The following is a 24,637-nucleotide window of genomic DNA, read 5'->3' as shown; positions in this document are numbered from 1 at the left end:
ATCCCTAAGTTTTAACTCTCCACATTGAATCTAGATTCAATAAGTGTGTAACAGTCAATATCAGTTTCACCGATTAGCAGTTTGCTCATATACAAACCACTAACACAGCAGGAGATCAAACATGCACATTGCTCAAATACAATTCATCTCCACTCAATTCAATTCAATTCAATTCAAGGGGCTTTATTGGCATGGGAAACATGTGTTAACATTGCCAAAGCAAGTAAGGTATATAATATATAAAGTGAAATAAACAATAAAAATTAACAGTAGACATCACACATACAGAAGTTTCAAAACAATAAAGACATTACAAATGTCATATTATATATATATATATATACAGTGTTTTTACAATGTGCAAATGGTAAAGGACACAAGATAAAATAAATAAGCATAGATATGTGTTGTATTTACAATGGTGCGTGTTCTTCACTGGTTGCCCTTTTCTCGTGGCAACAGGTCACAAATCTTGCTGCTCTGATGGCACACTGTGGAATTTCACCCAGTAGATATGGGAGTTTTTCAAAATTGGATTTGTTTTCGAATTCTTTGTGGATCTGTGTAATCTGAGGGAAATATGTCTCTCTAATATGGTCATACATTGGGCAGGAGGTTAGGAAGTGCAGCTCAGTTTCCACCTCATTTTGTGGGCAGTGGGCACATAGCCTGTCTTCTCTTGAGAGCCATGTCTGCCTACGTCGGCCTTTCTCAATAGCAAGGCTATGCTCGCTGAGTCTGTACATAGTCAAAGCTTTCCTTAATTTTGGGTCAGTCACAGTGGTCAGGTATTCTGCCGCTGTGTACTCTCTGTGTAGGGCCAAATAGCATTCTAGTTTGCTCTGTTTTTTTGTTAATTCTTTCCAGTGTGTCAAGTAAATATCTTTTTGTTTTCTCATGATTTGGTTGGGTCTAATTGTGCTGCTGTCATGGGGCTCTGTAGGGTGTGTTTGTGAACAGAGCCCCAGGACCAGCTTGCTTAGGGACTCTTCTCCAGGTTCATCTCTCTGTAGGTGATGGCTTTGTTGTGGAAGGTTTGGGAATCGCTTCCTTTTAGGTGGTTATAGAATTTAACTGCTCTTTTCTGGATTTTGATAATTAGTGGGTATCGGCCTAATTCTGCTCTGCATGCATTATTTGGTGTTCTACGTTGTACACTGAGGATATTTTTGCAGAATTCTGCGTGCAGAGTCTCAATTTGGTGTTTGTCCCATTTTGTGAAGTCTTGGTTGGTGAGCGGACCCCAGACCTCACAACCATAAAGGGCAATGGGCTCTATGACTGATTCAAGTATTTTTAGCCAAATCCTAATTGGTATGTTGAAATTTATGTTCCTTTTGATGGCATAGAATGCCCTTCTTGCCTTGTCTCTCAGATCGTTCACAGCTTTGTGGAAGTTACCTGTGGCGCTGATGTTTAGGCCAAGGTATGTATAGTTTTTTGTGTGCTCTAGGGCAACAGTGTCTAGATGGAATTTGTATTTGTGGTCCTGGTGACTGGACCTTTTTTGGAACACCATTATTTTGGTCTTACTGAGATTTACTGTCAGGGCCCAGGTCTGACAGAATCTGTGCATAAGATCTAGGTGCTGCTGTAGGCCCTCCTTGGTTGGTGACAGAAGCACCAGATCATCAGCAAACAGCAGACATTTGACTTCAGATTCTAGTAGGGTGAGGCCGGGTGCTGCAGACTTTTCTAGTGCCCGCGCCAGTTCGTTGATATATATGTTGAAGAGGGTGGGGCTTAAGCTGCATCCCTGTCTAACCCCACGACCCTGTGTGAAGAAATGTGTGTGTTTTTGCCAATTTTAACCGCACACTTGTTGTTTGTGTACATGGATTTTATGATGTCGTATGTTTTACCCCCAACACCACTTTCCAACAGTTTGTATAGCAGACCCTCATGCCAAATTGAGTCAAAGGCTTTTTTGAAATCAACAAAGCATGAGAAGACTTTGCCTTTGTTTTGGTTTGTTTGGTTGTCAATTAGGGTGTGCAGGGTGAATACATGGTCTGTTGTACGGTAATTTGGTAAAAAGCCAATTTGACATTTGCTCAGTACATTGTTTTCATTGAGGAAGTGTACGAGTCTGCTGTTAATGATAATGCAGAGGATTTTCCCAAGGTTACTGTTGACGCATATTCCACGGTAGTTATTGGGGTCAAATTTGTCTCCATTTTTGTGGATTGGGGTGATCAGTCCTTGGTTCCAAATATTGGGGAAGATGCCAGAGCTAAGGATGATGTTAAAGAGTTTTAGTATAGCCAATTGGAATTTGTTGTCTGTATATTTGATCATTTCATTGAGGATACCATCAACACCACAGGCCTTTTTGGGTTGGAGGGTTTTTATTTTGTCCTGTAACTCATTCAATGTTATTGGAGAATCCAGTGGGTTCTGGTAGTCTTTAATAGTTGATTCTAAGATCTGTATTTGATCATGTATATGTTTTTGCTCTTTATTCTTTGTTATAGAGCCAAAAAGATTGGAGAAGTGGTTTACCCATACATCTCCATTTTGGATAGATAATTCTTCGTGTTGTTGTTTGTTTAGTGTTTTCCAATTTTCCCAGAAGTGGTTAGAGTCTATGGATTCTTCAATTACATTGAGCTGATTTCTGACATGCTGTTCCTTCTTTTTCCGTAGTGTATTTCTGTATTGTTTTAGTGATTCACCATAGTGAAGGCGTAGACTCAGGTTTTCCGGGTCTCTATGTTTTTGGTTGGACAGGTTTCTCAATTTCTTTCTTAGAATTTTGCATTCTTCATCAAACCATTTGTCATTGTTGTTAATTTTCTTCGGTTTTCTATTTGAGATTTTTAGATTTGATAGGGAAGCTGAGAGGTCAAATATACTGTTAAGATTTTCTACTGCCAAGTTTACACCTTCACTATTACAGTGGAACGTTTTACCCAGGAAATTGTCTAAAAGGGATTGAATTTGTTGTTGCCTAATTGTTTTTTGGTAGGTTTCCAAACTGCATTCCTTCCATCTATAGCATTTCTTAATGTTACTCAGTTCCTTTGGCTTTGATGCCTCATGATTGAGTATTGCTCTGTTTAGGTAGACTGTGATTTTGCTGTGGTCTGATAGGGGTGTCAGTGGGCTGACTGTGAACGCTCTGAGAGACTCTGGGTTGAGGTCAGTGATAAAGTAGTCTACAGTACTACTGCCAAGAGATGAGCTATAGGTGTACCTACCATAGGAGTCCCCTCGAAGCCTACCATTGACTATGTACATACCCAGCGTGCGACAGAGCTGCAGGAGTTGTGACCCGTTTTTGTTGGTTATGTTGTCATAGTTGTGCCTAGGGGGCATACGGGGAGGGGATGCTGTCACCTCCAGGCAGGTGTTTGTCCCCCTGTGTGCTGAGGGTGTCAGGTTCTTGTCCGGTTCTGGCATTTAGGTCACCACAGACTAGTACATGTCCCTGGGCCTGGAAATGGTTGATTTCCCCCCAGGATGGAGAAGCTGTCTTCATTAAAATATGGGGATTCTAGTGGGGGGATATAGGTAGCACACAGGAGGACATTTTTCTCTGTTAGGATAATTTCCTTTTGAATTTCTAGCCAAATGTAGAATGTTCCTGTTTTGATTAATTTAATGGAGTGAGTTAGGTCTGCTCTATACCAAATTAGCATACCCCCTGAGTCCCTTCCCTGTTTCACACCTGGTAGTTTGGTGGATGGGACTACCAGCTCTCTGTAACCTAGAGGGCATCCAGTGGGTCTGTCTCCTCTATACCAGGTTTCTTGCAGGATGACAATGTCTGTATTACCGATTTCTTTGGTGAAGTCCGGGTTTCTGCTCTTCAGGCCAAAGGCAGATGACCTCAGGCCTTGGATATTCCAGGATGAAATAGTAAAGGCTTTTTGTTCCATAAAGTGTCCAATGTTGTTGGTCGTGGTTTGGCCTCAGGCCAGTAAGTGTGAGCAGAGCCTGCTGAGCATCTGGTACATGCCATTGGCTTGGGCGAGTGTGAGAGTGGGGGTTGGGACTGTTTGCCCGCTCACTACCTGGGCGTATGTGTGGCTTCCATGTTGAGGCCCTCTTTGCGGAGGTGGGGTGCATGGGGTGGGCAGGAGTGGCATAGGTCTGATCTGAGGGGGCCTAAATGGGGTGTGGGCATGATTGACGTGGGGGGTGTTGATTGGTTGGGGTAGGGGTGTGGATGTGTCTGGGTGTGCGGTGGTCTGGATGTAATTCCTCTTGGCGTGGGTCCTCTATGTGTAGGTCCAGGGGGGTCCTGCAGGTCTGGGAGGGTGTCTCGCTGGTCTGGGTGGGGTGTCTATTGATCTGTTGCTCCTGTGTGAAGTGTTGGGGATACGTTTGAGAGCGATGTCCTTTAGAGTTCGGGCAAAGATGGGCACTGCTGCCTTGCAGAGGTGGACCTGGTCATAGAGGCTGTTCAAGTCCAGGGTGGAGTGGTGGGCCAGGAAAACGTTTGGTTTTGAGGCACAGTCACGGGAAATACTTGCGTTTACCCGCTGTATTGTGGCAGGGTGGAAGTCTTTTCGTGGTAGCAGGGTGGAGATAACCACTTGTGCGTTGGGGAAAGTAGAAGAAGCCTTTTCAATCACTCCCTTCAGTGCTGTGGCCACTCTTTCCTGCTGGGCCCTCAGGTCGTTTGTGCCTGTGTGTATTATTATGTGGCTGGGTGAGCCTAGTTTGGCCTCAGACAGAAGGTCTATGGCGCTCTGGGTGTTTGGACACCAGAGTTTAGACACACTGTGTTTGGGAAAAAGTTTTTTTCTTCTATATATTTCCCATTTGAGTCCATAAGTAGTACAATCTGTGTCTTGTGTTTGTCCTCAGTGGGTGTGGGGGTTGTCAGAAGGGCTATCAGGGTGGCTGACAGGGGGTGCTCAGGGGGGTGAGAGCCGCTGGGCTTGGGGTTCTTCATTTGTCTGTTCTGCTGTGATGTCGAGATTTTTGTTGGGTGCTGAGGTGGGCTGTTCTGCTGGCTTCTCTGTGGGGGTGGCCACCTCTCTAGTGGGTTGTTCTCTGTCACACGCCGTCCCCCTCAACCTCTCCTCCATCCCCCTCAACCTCTCCTCCATCCCCCTCACCTTCTCCTCCATCCCCCTCAACCTCTCCTCCACCAGCAGTCTGATACGCTCCTCTAGTTGCCTGTTCTGCTCCTCTTTCTCCTGTTGTATTTGTCTCACCACTGTCCAAAGTGCAGATATGTCTCTGTCCACCTCCAGCTCTCCTGGTCTGGTTAGGGGGCTGTTGTTTTGCTGGGCTGTTGTCTGGGTCTGTGCTGACTGAAGTGTGATCACCTGCTGTTCCAGCTCCACCTGCCTTATCTCCAGCTGGGTGAATTTGTCTTTCATTTCAATGAGGGAGTGGTAATCTGTGCTGGGAGGTTGACTCTCCGCTGGGGGTTGCTCGTCTGTGGGGTTACATAGTGAAGAGGTCTGGTCTGACCCACTCGGTGTGGGGGTATCTTTATCAAGGGAGAGCTTCTCCTGCTGGGCTAATTCTTTGATTAGGTGAAAGTCCAGCTGAAACTGTTTGGTGTTATTCTGTACAATTACTGTTCCGGACTTATAGATATTTATATTGCTTGACTCAGAGTCCTCGTTATCAAGTATTCTGAGTTTCCAGCCCTCGTTAACCCCCCCTCTCTTAACAAAGGGGTAGTGTGCTAATATAGCACTGTGCCATGCCAGGGGATGGTTTGTGTGGAAGATAAGGTTGCTGATGTTCCCATTTTTGTAATAGTCAGCAAAAAGTGTCTCTTGATTTTCCATAAGGAGCTTCATTTTGTAATCTTTTCTTGACTTATCATTCTTTACATGCAAAGGGTACTGTATTTTAATTACCTCTGAACAGCGGGAGGGAGCCTCTAAGGCCTCTCCATTTGGTTGGGGTAGACTGTGTGACTCTCCTGCCATTGTTGGGCTAATGGGCTTTGACACCTCTCACTTGACACGTCAGTGCTAGTTGAAGCTGTATCAAGCTTGGCAGAATTATGTTAGAATTCAGTCCTTATAAAGTAATGTTGTGTATTTTTCTTCTTGGCTTTTGGCTTTTAAATATATAGTTTCAGACTAAGCATTACTCACTCAGTTCCAGGTTGGATGGGGTTTTCAGGTTTCTGTTGTTTTCCAGAGAATTTGCTGTATAGAGAAATAAATCTTGGTAGTTGTGAACCTTCCAGGTGATTCCGTAATTCCGTCCAAAATCAGGTTGTAGGTTTTAAGTTTTGATTTGAAGTGGGGGTTATGTTGTAGAGGGTAGAATCCAGTATGTGTTCCTGACAAAAAATCCAAGTTTATCTAACTCTAAATCTATCTTTTTTAAAGAAAATGCTGAAAAATGCAGGAGCTCATCTGATCGTGACCTCTCTCTCTCCCTGTCCCTGTCTCTCTCGTTCTCTCTCTCCCTCTCGCTCTCTCCAACAGGAGTTTAGCCAACAGCTGCAGAGTAAACAAGCCACCCTATCCAGGATGACAGAGAGTGTGAGTCGTCTGACTGCGGGCCAGGACAGCCCGGAACATGGAGAGATAGGGCGTCTGAGCCATGCCTGGCTGGGGCTGTTTCACCAAGCTAACAGGCTGAAGGGCCAGAGACAGGAGGACCTGCAGAGGATCCAGGAGTACCACAACTGCATCACAGCCATGGAAGCACTTTTTGAGCAAATGTCTAAGGCGTGGGATAACCTGGCCAGGTGGGGTCATCTATCTATCTGAAACCTATCACTGAGTTACTATAGAATGAGATCCAGAGATCTATTGCACGACCTTTGCTCTAATTCCACCCACAATAATATCACAATACACAATTAAAGTTCATACGTAATGTTTTGACAACATCACAAAAAAGCTAAAACTTTGAATTTCTTTGGTTCTGTTTGGCTGACTCCAGCAGGTCTTGTTGCTATTTGCTAGTGAATGAGCAATCCCTTTCATTGCAAAATTCTATTGATGTGGGACCATCCTCAAGGGCACTCTGTGGGACCAGTCTCCAGGGCACTCTGTGGGACCAGCCTCCAGGGCACTCTGTGGGACCAGTCTCCAGGGCACTCTGTGGGACCAGTCTCCAGGGCACTCTGTGGGACCAGTCTCCAGGGCACTCTGTGGGACCAGTCTCCAGGGCACTCTGTGGGACCAGTCTCCAGGGCACTCTGTGGGACCAGTCTCCAGGGCACTCTGTGGGACCAGTCTCCAGGGCACTCTGTGGGACCAGTCTCCAGGGCACTCTGTGGGACCAGTCTCCAGGGCACTCTGTGGGACCAGTCTCCAGGGCACTCTGTGGGACCAGCCTCCAGGGCACTCTGTGGGACCAGCCTCCAGGGCACTCTGTGGGACCAGCCTCCAGGGCACTCTGTGGGACCAGTCTCCAGGGCACTCTGTGGGACCAGTCTCCAGGGCACTCTGTGGGACCAGTCTCCAGGGCACTCTGTGGGACCAGTCTCCAGGGCACTCTGTGGGACCAGCCTCCAGGGCACTCTGTGGGACCAGCCTCCAGGGCACTCTGTGGGACCAGTCTCCAGGGCACTCTGTGGGACCAGTCTCCAGGGCACTCTGTGGGACCAGTCTCCAGGGCACTCTGTGGGACCAGTCTCCAGGGCACTCTGTGGGACCAGTCTCCAGGGCACTCTGTGGGACCAGTCTCCAGGGCACTCTGTGGGACCAGTCTCCAGGTTACTCTGTGGGACCAGTCTCCAGGGCACTCTGTGGGACCAGTCTCCAGGGCACTCTGTGGGACCAGTCTCCAGGGCACTCTGTGGGACCAGCTTCCAGGGCACTCTGTGGGACCAGTCTCCAGGACACTCTGTGGGACCAGCTTCCAGGGCACTCTGTGGGACCAGTCTCCAGGGCACTCTGTGGGACCAGTCTCCAGGGCACTCTGTGGGACCAGTCTCCAGGGCTCTCTGTGGGACCAGTGACTCTGTGTGGGATCAATAGCTGAATAGTCATAGTTGCCATGACAATGGTAACATGACTTAAGAGTTTGAGAGCTGTACCAACATTCTAAAAACCATGACAATGTCTCTCAAACATTCCCTTTCTGCAGTAGACCTGAACTTCTTCTAATCACTCTATTTTCATTAGAATATGTCTTAACTTTGAAAAAGAGTCATTATAATATCCAGTAATTTAATTTTTTCCTATCCTCCCTAGGACTGATGCTGAAAGTTCATCTGAGCACTTGGAGGCACTGAAGAAACTTGCCGTAGCTCTCGGAGACCAGAAGGGAACTCTGGAGGACCTGAAGGACCAGAGGCAGAAAGTCACCCACCACCTGAACCTGGATGACAAGGAGCTGGTGAAGGAACAGATCAGCCATTTTGAGCAGCGCTGGGTTCAGCTGCAGAGCCTCATCAGCAGGAAGATACAGGACTCAGTGCTGACCCTGGAGGACATGGCCAAGGTGTGTGTTTGTTGTAAAAAGGCAGAATACACATTTCAGTTCTAATCAATGGACAATAAAGTATCTATTTTACTCTATTCTATTCAGGTGGAGGCCCGTCTAAGGGAGGCCAGGGAGTGGGCCGAAGAGCAGCAGCCAGGCCTTTCTGAAGCCATGAAGATGAGTCCTCCTCCAGAGTTGGCCCAAAGCTTCCTCTTCGACCACCTCAGCATTTGCAGCGAACTGGAGGCCAAGCAGCTGCTTCTGGCCCAGGCCATGAGTGATGCTGACCGTGTCCTGGCTCACCTGGGGCTCAACGAGTGCCAGCGCCTGCAGCAGCTCATCTCAGACACTCAGGCCGAGGTGGAGTCACTCAGCGTGAAGGTGGGAGAAGGTTTTTATAAAAGGCCATTTGGGTTTCTCACCTCTCCTGCACATGCATGTATACCTTATGTTTACACTGTAATATATGTATTGTATTTTTTGTGCAAATTAAATAAAGGTGGCTCAACGCAGGAAGCACCTCAGCAAGGCCTTCACTGAGAGGACCCAGTTCCTGCAGGCTGTCAACCAGTCCATCACCTGGGTCCAGCAGAATGAGAAGAAGGCCCAGGCGGAGGAGTACATTGCACTGCTACCTGACGACCTGGCCAAGCAGGTTAAGGCCTGCAGGAACATCCAGAGCAGCCTCAAGGCCTACCAGAGCGAGCTGACCTCCCTGTGGTCTCAGGGCAGAGACCTGATGAAGGACGCCACGCAGGACGAGAAGGTGGAGCTGCTCACCAAGCTGCAGGAGCTGCAGAACATCTTTGAAAAAGCCCTGCAGAAATGTGTCCAGAGGCTCCAAGAACTGGACAAGGTGCTTGTCTCCAGGAAGTACTTCAAGGCAGACCTGGAGAAGACGTGTCAGTGGCTGAAACAAGCAGACATTGTGACCTTCCCTGAGATCAACCTCATGAATGGTGACTTGGAGCTGAACGTGCAGCTGCTGAAGTACCGGCAGATAGTAGAGCAGGCGATGGAATATGAAAACCTCTTACTGATCGTCCAGAGAACTGGTCAGGAGATCCTGCCCACTCTGAATGAAGTGGACCACTGTTACTTGGATGAGAAACTCAATGCCCTGCCACAGAAATACAACAGCATACTGGCTCTGGCCAAAGAGAAACAGGAGAAGATCGAGCAGGCCATCCTAGCCAGAAAGGAGTACGCCTCCTTCATAGACGTGACTCATAAAGCATTGAAAGAGCTTGAGGAGCAGTTCCATAACTTAGGGTTGCAGCCTGTTGGTCTGCAGACAGAGGAGGTTGTGAATTTACTGAGTGACTACAAAGCTCTTCAGGTAGATCTGGGCAACCTTGGTCTGGCTGTCAGTGAACTGAACCAGAAGAAAGAAGCCTTCCGCAGCACCGGTCAACCCTGGAGACCTGAAGAGTTGACCCAGCTGGTGAGTCTTTACAATGGGCTCAAGAGGCTCATCGAACAGCGGGTGGAGCATCTCGACGACACACTGGAGTCCTTCGAGGACCACAAGGCCATGGCCATGCAGGTGGACTCTGAGCTAAAGGCTACCAAAGAAGAACTAGTCAAGGTCAATGCAGAGACCCAGTCGGCGGAGGAGAGGCTGAAGAATTACCATGCCCTGGCCGGGAGTCTTCAGAGCGCCAGCTCTCACCTGTCCAGACTCATGGAGCAGATGGATAACTTGGCTCCTCAGCTGGACAAGGCTGCCCATGACACTTCCAGGGAACAGGTGGTCCTTTGGCAGGAGGAGCTGCAGTCCCTACAGTCTGCCGTGGGGGAGCTGATAGTGGAGTGTGAGAATAGGTTTGTCCAGAGTAAAGACTTTGAGACGGAGGTGAAGAGAACACTGGACTGGCTGCAGCATATCAGGGATGAGCTGGGCTGTGCTGTGGTAGTGGTGGACGTGAGGGTAGAAAAGGTCCAGGAAGAGATCAGGAAACAGCAGATAATGCAGGATGAGGTTCAGTCCAGGCTGAGGATCGTGGAGGCCCTGAGCAGTAGGGAGAAACAGAAGTACACCAGCGCCAACGAACTGGTCCCAGCCCACGTTGAACTCAGCCTGGAGGAGATGGCCAAGCTACAGGCTGATGTACAGCAAGCAATGAGTTCCAAACAGGTAAGAAAATATCATACTGTCTCAATATATATTACAATTTAAGGGAGTTGGGTTTTTTCCCAGAGTTTTCAGAAATCCCGGTTGGAGAATTCCATCTGAGAACTTTGGGAAAGTTTATGGAATTTTGCAAACCTGTAATAATGGCAGTAACAGAACCTATTGGTTGACATTCTGTATTGGTGTTATTGGCTTCACAAATTCACCCTCTCGATTCCCATGTCTGTTCTCCAGATCACCCTGGAGCAGGCCTTGGCGTTGTGTCAGAAGTACCACTTCCGGATGCAGTCTGCGTGTGAGTGGCTGGAGGACGCTGTGGCCTTCCTACAACTAGCCAGCCTGGGGGTGGACGTAGAGAACTACGAAGAGTGTCTCCGCCAGCAGGAGGACATCCTGGCCTCAGAGCAGGTGACTGCTCTATCAAAGACACAATGCTAAAAGAAAATTAAAACAAAGCTTCAATTAATTGCATCTTATGAATGTTGGCCTTTTTGCCTTTGTTTGATGTGATGGGTTGCCTGTTGCAAGCTAGCCTAGTCCCTGATCTGTTGGTGCTCTTGCCAGATACATTTCAGTATGACAATGAGTGACAGGAAGTTGGCATGATAGCACAGACTAGCACTCAGACTAGCTTCAAGCACTCGTTAATTTATTTACGCAACAGGATAAGTGTTGAAGTTGTTCTCTCCCTTTTTCCTGGGAGCAGAAGTTCCTAGACCACCTGCAGGAGTTGGAGGCTCTGCCCCCCCAGCTGGAGAACCTGGTGAACCCCACAGCCAAGGAACAGCTCAGACTGAATGTGGAGTCTGCTCAGCAGAGAGGAGTGGAGGTCCGGGATCAGCTGCAGAATCACCAGGACGTCCTGATCAGGTACAGAATTAGAAGAAAATATTGTAACCAAAACATTGACAATAAGGGTTTAAAAGTTTTGAATATATAGAGAGAGAGAGACGTTGGTGCAGAGATGGGTAACTCAAGACCGAGAGTTATTGGATTGGATTGTCTTAATGTGATCGTCATCATTATGACATACTCAATTGAAACTTAGGCATTATATACCCTCCAACACATGTCCACCCTCCAACACAATGTAGTGTATCATACAGATGTTGGGTCTTACTTTGGCCAGTATTGTTGCAGCAAAAATAAAACTGCAGCAACATGATTTGCAGCAACAAAACCTGCACTATGTGTTAGTGCAGGTTTTCGCAGGATTTATGTAAATCATGAAGCTCATCTGCATTGCCTGTGGTGCATGAATATTATCATCAACAAAAGTGTGATCAAATTAAGATCCTATATCTGTATGTTCTATCTTCTGTAAATACTTGGCTGCACCATGAAATGTCCTATTGGGACAATAACTGAATTAAATTGACTGTCCCTAGCTGTGTGGCCAAGTGGAAGTCTTACCAGGAGACGAGGCAGACGGTGATTGAACTGATGAACGAGGCAGAGCAGAAGCTTACTGAGTTTTCCACCGCAAAGGCTGCCACCTTTCTGGAGGCGGAGGAGAAACTCAGGAGTCACAGGGTAAAAGAGGACCATGGGAAAATAAAGAGCGTCTTCTATTTTGACTTGTACATTCTTGGTTACTTTGCAAATGACGGAGTAATCAGCATTATTCTTTAGTCATCAAAGCACAAAGTTAACATTAGTTAGCATTTTCCAGAGAGAATTTGATTTGTTAAGAACTTACCCTCTGGGCACACACTGCTTGAATCAACGTTGCTGATTCCCAGTCTGCATGAAACTACGTTGAACCAACATGGAATGGACATTGAATTGGCATCTGTGCCCAGTGGGTAATTTGTGGATTTACAATGACTCCTCCATTGTGTGTATATTCCATCCTTCCTTCCTCCCTGCCAGTCCCTGGTATTGGTGGTGAATGGGTTCCAGGAGAAGCTGACAGGGCTGGAGGAGCAGGCATCACAGCTGGAGCTGGTGGGTAGTGAGGCCAGCAAGGCCACCATCAGCCGTTCCATGACCACGGTGTGGCAGCGCTGGACCCGGCTTCGCAGCGTGGCACGAGGGCAGGAGAGGGTACTGGAGGACACGGCCCAGGAGTGGAGGACCTTCAGAGAGAAGGTACTGCAACGCTAAACATTAAACATGACTAGATGAGTTGTGAGTACAAAGCTGAACAACACCAAGCGGTTCTTATAGTACTTCAAATAGTACAATTTCACTCTGTAGACCTACACAAATAAACTGTAGAGAAGACAATAGTATGAACTTAACAGTATACTAATAGCATATACTGTATTGTGTATCTGTTCCCCATATATCCTGACATTATAGATCCTAGCCTGATCCATATGTTAGTTCTTACATCTTATGTTTGGCATAACAACTACCATAGATGTTTGCTGCAGTATATAAGCACAAACATATCTGGAAGGAGGATAAATAGGTACAGCACAGTATTTTACATGTGCCTGCCTTCATTCATTTCAGATGGTGAAGCTGAGGAGCATGGTGGAGGATCTACAGAGCCGTATTATTGACTGTGTTGTGGAGAAGGCCTCCAAGGCAACCCTACAGTCTGTGTTGGACCAGCATGAGCTGCTAATCCAGGATGTAGAGAGAGAGCTGTCCTCCCTCACCCTGCTGCGTCAGTATGCCCTCAGCCTGCTCCATGATGTGGAGGTCCCTTCACCAACGCCCACCTCTGCACAGGACGAACTACCCAGTCTCAAGGAGATCAGAGCAGTACAAGACCACCTGGAAAGGTATTGAAAAGATCAATATTGTTTTTTTACACGGATCAGTTGGTCACTCACAAATTAGATTAGCCTTCAAATGTTGCTTTCAAGGCTAGAATATGATCTGGTGATTGGTTATATTGTAAACATCTCAATAGGCCTATCAGAAGGACCTGAATGCTTAGTATTACTCACTGGGGCAGCAGGGTAGCCTAGTGGTTAGAGCATTGGACTAGTTACTGAAAGGTTGCAAGTTCAAATCGAGCTGACAAGGTGCAAATCTTTCATCCTGCCCCTGAACAGGCAGTTAACCCACTGTTCCCAGGCCGTCATTGAAAATAAGAATTTGTTCTTAAAAGACTTGCCTGGTTAAATAAAGGTAATAAAATAATGAATCCTCTTCAATCCGAGAGGAACATAGGGCTAAAGTTTCCGTCACCTTCACTCTTGAAAACAGATAATAGTGGTTTTATTTCTCTCCTCCACCAGTCTGCTGCAGCAGGCGCAGACCAAGCGCACCCAGGCTGGGGTGGAGCTGAGGGACAGAGAGGGGGTAGAGAAGAACCTGAGTGTGGTCAAAGCCTGGATCCAGGAGACCAGGGAGCTGCTCCCCAACCCAACGTCAGATATAGATGCTCTGCTGCAGGAGCTGGAGGTAAGCCGCTGACGAACCCTATGGAACTAAAGACAGCGTTAACACCATCTAACACGTCATTTTATTGACTACACATGACTCTGTCACAAAAATAACTAGTTCATTGCCAAAATTCCATAAGGCATTTACTTAACTGTCGTTTCCAGCAGTATTGTATGCTACGGAGTAGTCTCAGGCTGGGATCGATGCTAGCTTTGGTGTGAATTAAAGAATTGTAATGTGAGTTGCTTGTTTTCGAGTATTGGCACATGTGGACATGACCATATTTCTCTTATGTGTTGTACAGGTGGTTCACGGTGATGTGATTGGCTACCGTCAGCATGTGGATAAGATAGCAGAGCAGCAGCAGAGCAAGTATCTGGACCTGTACACCATCCTGCCCTCAGAGATCTCCATGCAGCTGGCTGAGGTGTCCCTCGCACTGGGGGCCATCCAGGACCAGGTACTGTACTGGACTATGTAGGGCATGGATGGACATCATACACACACATTTTGCCATGGGGCCGAGCGCTGATTTTGGAGTTTTATAACAAATTTCCTGCAATTCTACACATTTTGCCATATGGTGTTTGCAATTTTTAATATGATAACTGATGATCAATTGGCCCCACCCCGGTCGGAAATTCAACCATCCTCACTACAAGTTTAGAAAGCTGGCCGCTAGACTAACTTACCAATACCCCAAAAATTGATGACATGGGCTAATTTAGTTTATTTTTATTTACCTTTATTTAACTAGGCAAGTCAGTTAAGGAACAGTGGGTGAACTGTCTTCTTCAGGGGCAGAAAGACAGATTATTATTATGATTATAGATTAGTTTTACCTTGTCAGCTCAGGGATTCAATCTTGTCCAACACTCTAACCACTAGGCTACCTGCTGATGCCTGACCAAATTTCAAAATCGCATTATATCAACTATCTTTTACAACTATATCAACTATATTTCCTTCCTCTTCTGATTTTCACAAGGTTCTGTCCAAAGAGAAAGAGATCCAGAAGACAAGAGACATCAAGGAGGACATCAGTTCCAGGATTCATGACGTGTCGGAGAAGATGAAAGCCATCTCCACCAGTCTCAATGACAAAGCCAGCGATGTCCATCACGCTAAAGACGAGACCAAGGTGAGCGCGAGCTGTAGAGGCTCATGCATACGGCTCTTAATCAGGGTTGGGGTCAATTTCATGTCAATTTAGTAAATTCAGGAAGTAAACTCAAATATTCCAAATACTATTTTCTGCTCTTAACGTGTGCTGTTTTCCCTCTACATACAAAGTGAATGAGCATACAGAGCTGTTATCTTGGTCAGTTTATTTAACTCCAAGTTTCTCTCCTCTGCTCTCCACAGTGTCTTTGTGATGATCTGGAGAGCTGTCATCGGACTCTGTCAGAGCTGGATGCTGCGGTCCAGGAGTTCGGCAGACGGAACCCCATCTTGGCCAAACAGCTGAGTGATGCCATCGTCAAGTTAGGAGACATCCACCACCACACTGCCAGACTGGCCGAGTGTAGATCCATCTGGCTCAAAAAGGTTAGGAACCAATTGTTTCAAGAAAAGGTTGGGGAAAAATACAAAATACATGGGAAGTCTAGTTGTTGTTACACTGTTGCTGTTGTTGTTGTTACCCCGAAGAGGTGGCATCAATGTACAGTGTTGCCTAGCCCAGAGTGTTTACATGGGGCCATTTCACTTTTAATCCTATTAATAACACACATTGTCGGTATCACTAAGGTATCCATTTCCCTGACGCCTGTTCCCTAGTTCCTCATTGCTTCCCTTGTTATCTCTCCCCTCCAGGCAGGGACCCATCTAGAGGAGTACAATGAGATGCTGGACTTCATAGTGAGGTGGTCGGAGAAAGCCAAGGGCCTGGTGAGGGCCAACATCATCTGGAACTCCTCCTCTCATCTGCAGGAACAGATAAGGATGGACGAGGTGGGTGGAGATCGACATGAATAAGCACATGATGGAGTGCTGCTGGATTAAAAAGCCAATACAGACTGTATTAAACCATCTCGCTGTTCACTTCAAATCAAATTTATTTGTCACATACACATGGTTGCAAATGTTAATGTGAGTGTAGTGAAATGCTTGTGCTTCTAGTTCCGACAATGCAGTAATAACCAACAAGTAATCTAACTAACAATTCCAAAACTACTGTCTTATACACAAGTGTAAGGGGATAAAGAATATGTACATAAAGATATATGAATGAGTGATGGTACAGATCAGCATAGGCAAGATACAGTAGATGGTATCGAGTACAGTATATACATATGAGATGAGTGTGTAAACAAAGTGGCATAGTTAAAGTGGCTAGTGATACATGTATTACATAAAGATGCAGTACATGATATAGAGTACAGTATATACGTATACATATGAGATGAATAATGTAGGGTATGTAAACATTATATTATGTAGCATTGTTTAAAGTGGCTAGTGATATATTTTACATCATTTCCCATCAATTCCCATTATTAAAGTGGCTGGAGTTGAGTCAGTGTGTTGGCAGCAGCCAACACACGGTACCCTCTGCGGCGATACTGGTGGTGTGTGTGTGTGTGGTAATAAATACGTGTTCTGTTACCCTGTCTCCTATCATTCTCCCTCTAACCAGGGATCCAGGATGTTGGTTCTCTTTAACTGGCACCTCTCAGGATTCAACCATCACTGGGTGGCACTCATTTTCATAGACAGTGTCCTCTTATTCCATTCATTGCCTGTATTGTGTTGTCTTCCTCCTCTCCCCATCATCAGTCCGTGCTGCGTGAATCTCGAGAGCTCCATGGGGACCTGCAGGCCATGGGAGAGAAGGTGGATCTGCTGTCTGAGGTGCTGCAGACGGAGAACATGTCCCAGCAGGTGTGTGAGCTGAGCCGCCACACCGAGGAGCTCCAGCAGACCATCAGGACACGGCTGCAGAGCCTTCAGGACGCAGCCAAGGTACTGACTCAGACATACTGAATACACTGACTTAACATTTAGCCTAGCATCGGATTTGACTGTTGCATTGTTGTTAGTCTTTGTTACAAAGACGGTCGTTGACAAAATGATGCACAATGTGTAAATAGCTTTTAGCATCTCAGTGTTATTCTCACCTGTACATAACAACATATTTGATTGATTGACCTGTGTGTAGTCCTATTGACAGACAGTTAACATGCATTGATTGCCAGCCAGCTAGCGCTCACTAGATTTGGTTCTGGGTTCCAAGAATAACCTGTGTGTCCTGTGTCGCCCCCTCAGAGTATGGAGCCTCTGGAGTATGAGGTGAAGACCCTACAAGTGGCTCTGGAACAGGTCCAAGCTACACTGACCTCTCCTGATCTTGTCCGACAGAGTCTCAAAGAACAACTGGCCCAGAAACAGGTAGCTAACTTCAATTCTAACTTAACCAGAGAATAACACAGAATTTTAAATATCATTTTATTCTCATATCATGTTCTTCTTGTCGTTGTTCTTCGTCTTCTTCTTCTTTCTCTGTCTCTTTCTACTTCTCCTACCTACGTCTCACACTTACTTAAGGTTTGTCGGTAGAATGTAAAGTTTCCTCCTGTCTGTTCTCCTAGCGTCTGCTGTCAGAGATGGAGGGCTTCAAGCTGCAGGTGCAGGCGGTGCAGCTGTGTCAGAGCGCCCTGCGCGTCCCAGAGGAGGTGATGCCTGGCCTGGCTATCTGTCACACAGCACTGGGCCTACAGCAGGAGGCCAGCCAGCTACAGCATGTCGCAATACAGCAGTGCAACATTCTACAGGTAGGGAGGCCGCAGCACACTGTGTAATGGAGGAGAAACCACATAATGAAGACTGCCTGTGACTGAAGACTTGTGTGAGTTCCCTGAGCTAATGCCTAGGTTTTAGCTCAACGTAACAACATAGTCTTGAGGCACACAGAAGACCAGAGTTTTGAATCCGGTTAGACACACCTGCAAGCCACAAACAGTTCACATCCTTCATTGTGCACCAGTATTGACGTTCCTTGATTTCCTGTCCTTCTGTAGGAGGCTGTTGTGCAGTATGAGCAGTATGAGCAGGAGGCGAAGCACTTCCAGGGGCTGATAGAGGATGCCCACAGGGTCATCCAGGACCGACCCATTCCCACCAGCACTATCCAGGAACTGCAGGCTCAGATCCTACACCATGAGGTATACTACACCACATTGACAGTGGAAGAAAATAAGACATTTAGCATATACAAAGGAATTGAAAACCTCTAGATTCTGGTACTGGTTCTGATAAGTAGGTATCCAAAACAAATGTAAAAAAAACAACTAAATAAACATTGTATAAGTGTATGCCGACAGTGTATATAGATGCTTAACTCCCTTGTTGTGACCATAACCACTGACTGTAATTGGGATGCTACTAACAGGAGCTGGCCCAGAAAATCAAGGGTTACCAGGAGGAGATAGCCAGTCTGAATTCGAAGTGTAAGATGCTGACTGTGAAGGCCAAACATGACACCATGCTACTCACTGTGAGTGACACGGAGCGGGTGGGGCTTGCTGTGGAGGACCTGGATGGAGACATAGACAAACCATCTGTTCTTATGGTGACTGGCCGACTCCCCTCCTTTACTAATGATGTGTTTTGTACTGCATGTATTTTCTGATTACCGGTAATTAACTAACTCAGACAAATCACTCCACTGTTAATCCTGCTACCCTTCATCAAATCTGGAATCTCACGGCTAGCATGCAGTCTGTCAAAGTTACTGAATGTGCTAGTCTTACTGAGTTCTTGGTGATGGACTGACTCTAAAACATGAATGCTCTTTGTGTATCTGTCCTAACTGTCCTGCGGTGTGTCAGATGACGGCTGGCCGCTGTCACACCCTTCTGTCCCCGGTCACCGAGGAGTCTGGGGAGGAGGGTACCAGCAGTGAGATCTCCTCTCCTGTCTGTCGCTCCCCTTCTCCCAGCACTCACACACAGGTATCACCTACTGAGCTCTCTTGCTCTCTCTCTCTCTCCCTCTCTCTCTCTCGCCCTCTCTCTCGCCCTCTCTCTTAATCTCGCAATCTCTCTCTTCTACTCTCTCTCTCTCTCTCTCTCTCTGTCTCTCTCTCTCGCCCTCTCTCTCGCCCTCTCTCTTAATCTCGCAATCTCTCTCTTCTACTCTCTCTCTCTCTCTCTCTCTCTGTCTCTCTCTCTCGCCCTCTCTCTTGCCCTCTCTCTTAATCTCGCAATCTCTCTCTTCTACTCTCTCTCTCTCTCTCTGTCTCTCTCTCTCCACTTTCCCTGCAGACCATGAGGGATGAAAGGATTCTCCATCCCCTGTCATCCTGTATTAAATGCATTGCATTAGCACTGATTAACACATAGCTACTGGCTACTGTACTTCTCCACAAAGTGCCTGCCCACATACCTTAATGTGTACCCACCTAGACACCAAGTAACACTATGGTGCCTCTCTGTGAAGGCTTACACATCAACCCCTCTATCTGTGAAGGCTTACACATCAACCCCTCTATCTGTGAAGTCTTACACATCAACCCCTCTATCTGTGAAGGCTTACACATCAACTCATCTATCTGTGAAGGCTTACACATCAACTCCTCTATCTGTGAAGGCTTACACATCCACTCCTCTATCTGTGTAGGCTTACACATCAACTCCTCTATCTGTGTAGGCTTACACATCAACTCCTCTATCTCTGAAGGCTTACACATCAACTCCTCTATCTGTGTAGGCTTACTTTGCTCACTTGTGTTGTCTTCTTTCAGATGGGACGAGACACCCTCCCCAGAGCTCCCGTACAGGAGCTAAATGACCCGATGTTTGAATCTGAGGCTAATCTAGATGACCTTCAGCGCTCGTGGGAGACCCTGGAGAATGTGGTACGCAATTCATATATACCTAATTTATGCTGCTACCTACACTACCGTTCAAAAGTTTCTTGGCAATTTCTCGCAAGGAATAGCCTTCATTTCTCAGAACAAGAATAGACTGACGAGTTTCAGAAGAAAGACATTTGTGAGCCTGTAATCGAACCCACAAATGCTGATGCTACAGATATTCAACTAGTCTAAAGAAGGCCAGTTTTATTGATTCTTTAATCAGGACAACATTTTTCAGCTGTGCTAACATAATTGCAAAAGGGTTTTCTAATGATCAATTAGCCTTTTAAGATGATAAACGTGGATTAGCTAACACAACGTGCCATTGGAACACAGGAGTGATGGTTGCTGATAATGGGCCTCTGTACGCCTATGTAGATATTCCATAAATAAATCTGCCGTTTCCAGCTACAATAGTCATTTACAACATTATTAACAATGTCTCCACTGTATTTCTGATCAATTTGATATTATTTTAATGGACATTTTGTTTGCTTTTCTTTGAAAAACAAGGACATTTCTAAGTGACCCCAAAACTTTTGAACGGTAGTGTATGTCCTATCCTTACTTGCTTTTATGTTTGACTACTGTGGTGGCATATTTTTGCTTAACCAAATGAGGAGAGTTACAAACTTCACACCAGACAGAGTTATACTTAAACTCCATCTTTAATAATAATAAGCTTTGCAATAGCCTTTTTGACTTTCAATGATGCGCTATCTCTAATAAACCATTGAAAAGTGACTACAGAAAAATACAAAGATCTTTTATAGCCAAGATACACTCCTCTCAACTGACATGATGAACCACAGATCTTAGGAACTGTTCACAAAGAAATACTTTTTCTTGAGAAAGGGGTATCCCTTAGCCAGATAACATTCGCTATAAATTATTGTTCAGTTTGGTCCCTCAGACGAGGTTCTAATCTCGTTCCAGGTACTTCATAGTACAAAAACACCAACTCATCCAATGGCATACAGTATATCAATTATCAACTCTAGATACCCCCGTCTCAAGTAAACCCCCTCTTGACCCCTCTCCTGGACAAATTCACTGAGGGTAGTGAGCCTCTAGGTCTAGCCTCTAGGTCAGTGGTCAGTCTCAGGGGTTCAGCGGAGGTCAAGACACACATCTGACTCATAAGATTCGTGATGACACGCCCCTCTTGGCCATCATTGGCTGCAGGTGATCACGTTACATCGCTTGGCCTATCTGTGCTGCAGGGAATTTGATGCGCTCAGTAGTCGACTTGTGACTGTCGTGATGGTACTTCTTGTGATATCTTTATTTATTTTAATCCCTTCATACTTACTATGTCGAGCAAAAAAAGAAAGTGGTCGGACAAATATGTACAATATGGATTCACATGTATAACGGAACGTGATGGGAGTCAGTTGTGTTCTTGGAAAATACAAGAACACAAAGCTCGCTGAATTCGATGAAAAGGCTACTCTGCCTGTTCTCGGCTTTGTACCCATCAACAAACTGATCCTCATAGCATCGTCCGAAGTTGCTTACCTGATCGCAAAGCAGGTCAAACCACACACCATTGGTGAAACACTCATAAATCCAGCTGTGTTGAAGATGGCGAATATCATGCTGGGAAAAGAGGCTGAACTTAAGTTATCCCAAATTCCTCTTTCAAATGACACCATCAGCGACAGAATAGAGGACATTAGCAAAGACATCTTGGCTCAAGTAGTTGCAGATCTGATTTCAAGCTCGGCAAAATTCAGCCTTCAACTCGACGAGACCACAGACGTTTCCAATCTAAGCCAGCTTGCTGTATTCGTGCGCTATGTGAAAGACGACGTGATAAAGATTTTTTTTATTTTGTAAGCCTCTTACAATAACAACTAAGGCAGCCTATGTGAAGAAACTTGTGGATGACTTCTTCAAAGACAACAATCTTTCGTGGGTATGGTTTCTGCAGTTTGTTCGGACGGAGCTCCAGTCATGCTGGGAAGAAAGTCTGGTTTTGGTGCGCTAGTGAAAGCCGATGCACCACACATCATTGTTACGCATTGTATTCTGCACAGGCATGCGTTGGCAACAAAAACCTTGCCTCCAAAACTGGCAGAAGTATTAAAAATTGTAGTGGAATGCGTGAACTATGTGCGAACTAGTGCTCTGAGGCACCGCATCTTCAGTGAGCTGTGTAAAGAAATGGGCTCTGAATTCGAGGTACTTCTGTACCATTCTAACATTCGGTGGTTATCCCGGGGACAGGTGCTGAATCGTGTTTTTGCTGTGCGTGTGGAATTAGCCCTGTTTTTGCAAGAGCACCAACATTGTCATGCAGATTGCTTAAAAAATTCTGAGGTCATTCTCATTTTAGCGTACATGGCTGATATCTTTGCAGCTCTCAATCATCTCAATCAAAAGATGCAGGGCGGTGGAGTCAACATCATCGAAGCGGAGGAAACCCTGAAGGCTTTTCAAAAAAACCTACCGTTATGGAAACGACAAACAGAGAACGATAACTTCGCAAACTTTCCCCTGCTGGACGACTGTAAGTCAGATCGAAGATGTATCTGGAACCGGAGACATTTCTGAACCCGCGGAACTGAAGCAAGCAATTGCCACGCACTTAGGTGAGGTTGCAAAGTCTCTCGACGGATACTTCCCTACGAGAGTCATATCCAGCATGGGTGAGACAGCCGTTCACGTTTAGTGTTGAGACAACAGATGTCAATGATGAATACCTCGATGAAATCATTGAAATTCAGCAGAGCCAGGTTCACCAGCAACTCTTCAGAACAACAACGCTTTCAATGTTTTGGTGTCAACAAATGGTAACGTACCCTGTTATTGCTAAGAAAGCTCTGGAGATTTTCATACCGTTTGTCACAACATATCGTTGCGAGCAATCCTTTTCGAGGATGCTGGACATAAAAACAAAGAAAAGGAACAGACTCATTTGTGATAATGACATGAGAGGCACTTGCCAAGGTGAAGCCGCACATTTCTGAACTGGTCTCTGAAAGACAACAGCAGAAGTCACACTGATTTGCAGTGAATATTAATTATTATGTTTTTGTTTTTGTGTGAAAATCATGTTTTGATGACTTTGTTCTTTGAACACAGTGATGTTGATACGCAGTTCATTTTGTGCACCAGTAAAATATATACCTATGTTTTGAATTTGAAAAAATCATATTTTATTTTTTCAATTTAAGAAGGGTTCGGTGAATGCGAATATGAAACTGGTGGGGTTCAGTACCTCCAACAAGGTTAAGAACCACTTCTCTAGGTCATACACTGTCCCAGGTTAAGTGTCAGATCAGAGAGGACATACAATGTTTCCAGACACTGCTATACACCTCCCCCAATGGGAAAAGGAGGGCGTGACTGGCACACAGACATTGTGGAGACAAGTAATTGGTTCCCCATTAACCACGCCATTTCACATGGTTTAAGAATAGGTAGACACATTCACATATGAAGACAATGTTACATTCTGTTCTCTTCCCTTAGTTACCCAACTAATTCTGATTCATCTGCCACACTACCTCAACTATTTGGAAAAGTTTATAAATCAACTGTGAAGTACAACTATTTTTGACTACTGCTATGTCCTCTCCTGTCCAGATCAGTGAGAAGCAGAGGTCTCTGTATGAGGCGCTGGAGAAGAAGCAGTGCAACCAGGGTTCTCTTCAGTCTATCTCCTCTAAGATGGAGGCCATCGAGGCCAAACTCAACAAGCCACTGGAGGCTGACCGGAGCACAGATAGTCATATGGAAGCCCATCAGGTAAGGGAGTATCAGTATCGCTTGAGACTGAAAACATAACATTTCACTATGCTCAAGAAACCAATTTCCGCATGACCTCTCGATATGCTCATGACCCTATGTTTTCCATATTCGTCAACTACAATGTGATGTTATGGTTCCAACCCTAATCAATGCTCAGAGCTCAGCATAGCCTTCCCATCCTAACTAACACTGTTATTCCCTCTACCAGGCCGTGGTGGAGGAGGTTCAGAGGCTGCAGGAGGAGATAGACAAGCTGCAGACCAGCTTCTCAGACCAGCTTGGTTCTGATGCTGTGGACGACACGGCCCACCAGCTGGCCATGCAGTCCACCCTCACTGTCCTGTCTGAGAGGATGGCCACCATACAGATGAAGGCCTCAGGAGAACGACAGCTACCGGAGGTAGTGAATCTCTGGGTTCTGTATCTGTAGCAGATAGGGGCACTGACAGTCTCAGATTTTTATTGATATTTTATTGTGTTACTATTTTTCCTTTAGTTTATTTATCAAATTTTTGCTTTTCATAGTAAGATTGTGCACTTGACAAACAAAATTTGATTTGATTTTGATTTGATGTTAATTAAGCAGTAGATTTGAAGGTTTGAGTGTCTAAGTTGAGATGGCCATTAAAAGTATGTAAATTGAGGAGTCAAGCTTCGTGAGCATAACTAGCTGTGCCTAGCATATTTCATGTGATGTCTTGTCACGTGCTTCCCTGGTCTGTACAGGAGCGTGTCAGTGACCGTCTAGAGGAGCAGCATCAGGAGCATGTCAGTGACCATCTAGAGGAGCAGCATCAGGAGCAGACCTTACGACGTTACCTCAACCAAGCTGACCAGATGGACCAATGGCTGCTCAGCACCCGCGAAGCCCTCCGTCCCAGTGCTGAGGAGGAGCAACTCATAGACGGCCAGGTTAGAACAGAGGTCCCCCTACACACAAACGCACGCACACGCACGCACTCACACATGCACAAACGCACACACACGCACGCACGCACTCACACACGCACACGCACGCACTCACACATGCACAAACGCACGCACACACACGCACACTCACACATGCACAAATGCACGCACACACACGCACACGCACTCACACATGCACAAACGCATGCACGCACGCACACTCGCACACACACACCTGCACAAATGCACGCACGCACGCACTCACACATGCA

At 46.0% G+C, this 24,637-nt stretch overlaps 1 protein-coding gene across 2 annotated transcripts in view; it reads left to right on the top strand.

Annotated features, from left to right (window-relative positions):
- LOC135525576 (nesprin-1-like) overlaps positions 1 to 24,637 on the top strand; it is a 223,133-nt gene that overhangs the window by 121,414 nt on the left and 77,082 nt on the right. For both annotated transcript variants that reach the window (XM_064953273.1, XM_064953274.1), the window contains 24 exons: positions 6,411 to 6,676; positions 8,133 to 8,382; positions 8,470 to 8,745; positions 8,864 to 10,501; positions 10,733 to 10,906; positions 11,205 to 11,368; positions 11,887 to 12,031; positions 12,371 to 12,589; positions 12,959 to 13,233; positions 13,696 to 13,861; positions 14,148 to 14,303; positions 14,832 to 14,984; positions 15,209 to 15,391; positions 15,659 to 15,796; positions 16,622 to 16,807; positions 17,111 to 17,233; positions 17,434 to 17,616; positions 17,863 to 18,006; positions 18,234 to 18,413; positions 18,673 to 18,795; positions 19,587 to 19,700; positions 23,292 to 23,453; positions 23,665 to 23,856; positions 24,183 to 24,368. In XM_064953273.1, coding sequence (XP_064809345.1) covers positions 6,411 to 6,676; positions 8,133 to 8,382; positions 8,470 to 8,745; positions 8,864 to 10,501; positions 10,733 to 10,906; positions 11,205 to 11,368; positions 11,887 to 12,031; positions 12,371 to 12,589; positions 12,959 to 13,233; positions 13,696 to 13,861; positions 14,148 to 14,303; positions 14,832 to 14,984; positions 15,209 to 15,391; positions 15,659 to 15,796; positions 16,622 to 16,807; positions 17,111 to 17,233; positions 17,434 to 17,616; positions 17,863 to 18,006; positions 18,234 to 18,413; positions 18,673 to 18,795; positions 19,587 to 19,700; positions 23,292 to 23,453; positions 23,665 to 23,856; positions 24,183 to 24,368 — 5,796 coding nt within the window. The remainder of the gene's footprint in view (positions 1 to 6,410; positions 6,677 to 8,132; positions 8,383 to 8,469; positions 8,746 to 8,863; positions 10,502 to 10,732; positions 10,907 to 11,204; positions 11,369 to 11,886; positions 12,032 to 12,370; positions 12,590 to 12,958; positions 13,234 to 13,695; positions 13,862 to 14,147; positions 14,304 to 14,831; positions 14,985 to 15,208; positions 15,392 to 15,658; positions 15,797 to 16,621; positions 16,808 to 17,110; positions 17,234 to 17,433; positions 17,617 to 17,862; positions 18,007 to 18,233; positions 18,414 to 18,672; positions 18,796 to 19,586; positions 19,701 to 23,291; positions 23,454 to 23,664; positions 23,857 to 24,182; positions 24,369 to 24,637) is intronic.

The sequence above is a fragment of the Oncorhynchus masou genome, chromosome 32, assembly GCF_036934945.1.
Source record: "Oncorhynchus masou masou isolate Uvic2021 chromosome 32, UVic_Omas_1.1, whole genome shotgun sequence".
Taxonomy (NCBI): domain Eukaryota; kingdom Metazoa; phylum Chordata; class Actinopteri; order Salmoniformes; family Salmonidae; genus Oncorhynchus; species Oncorhynchus masou.
This window is presented reverse-complemented; position numbering and strand designations above follow the sequence as displayed.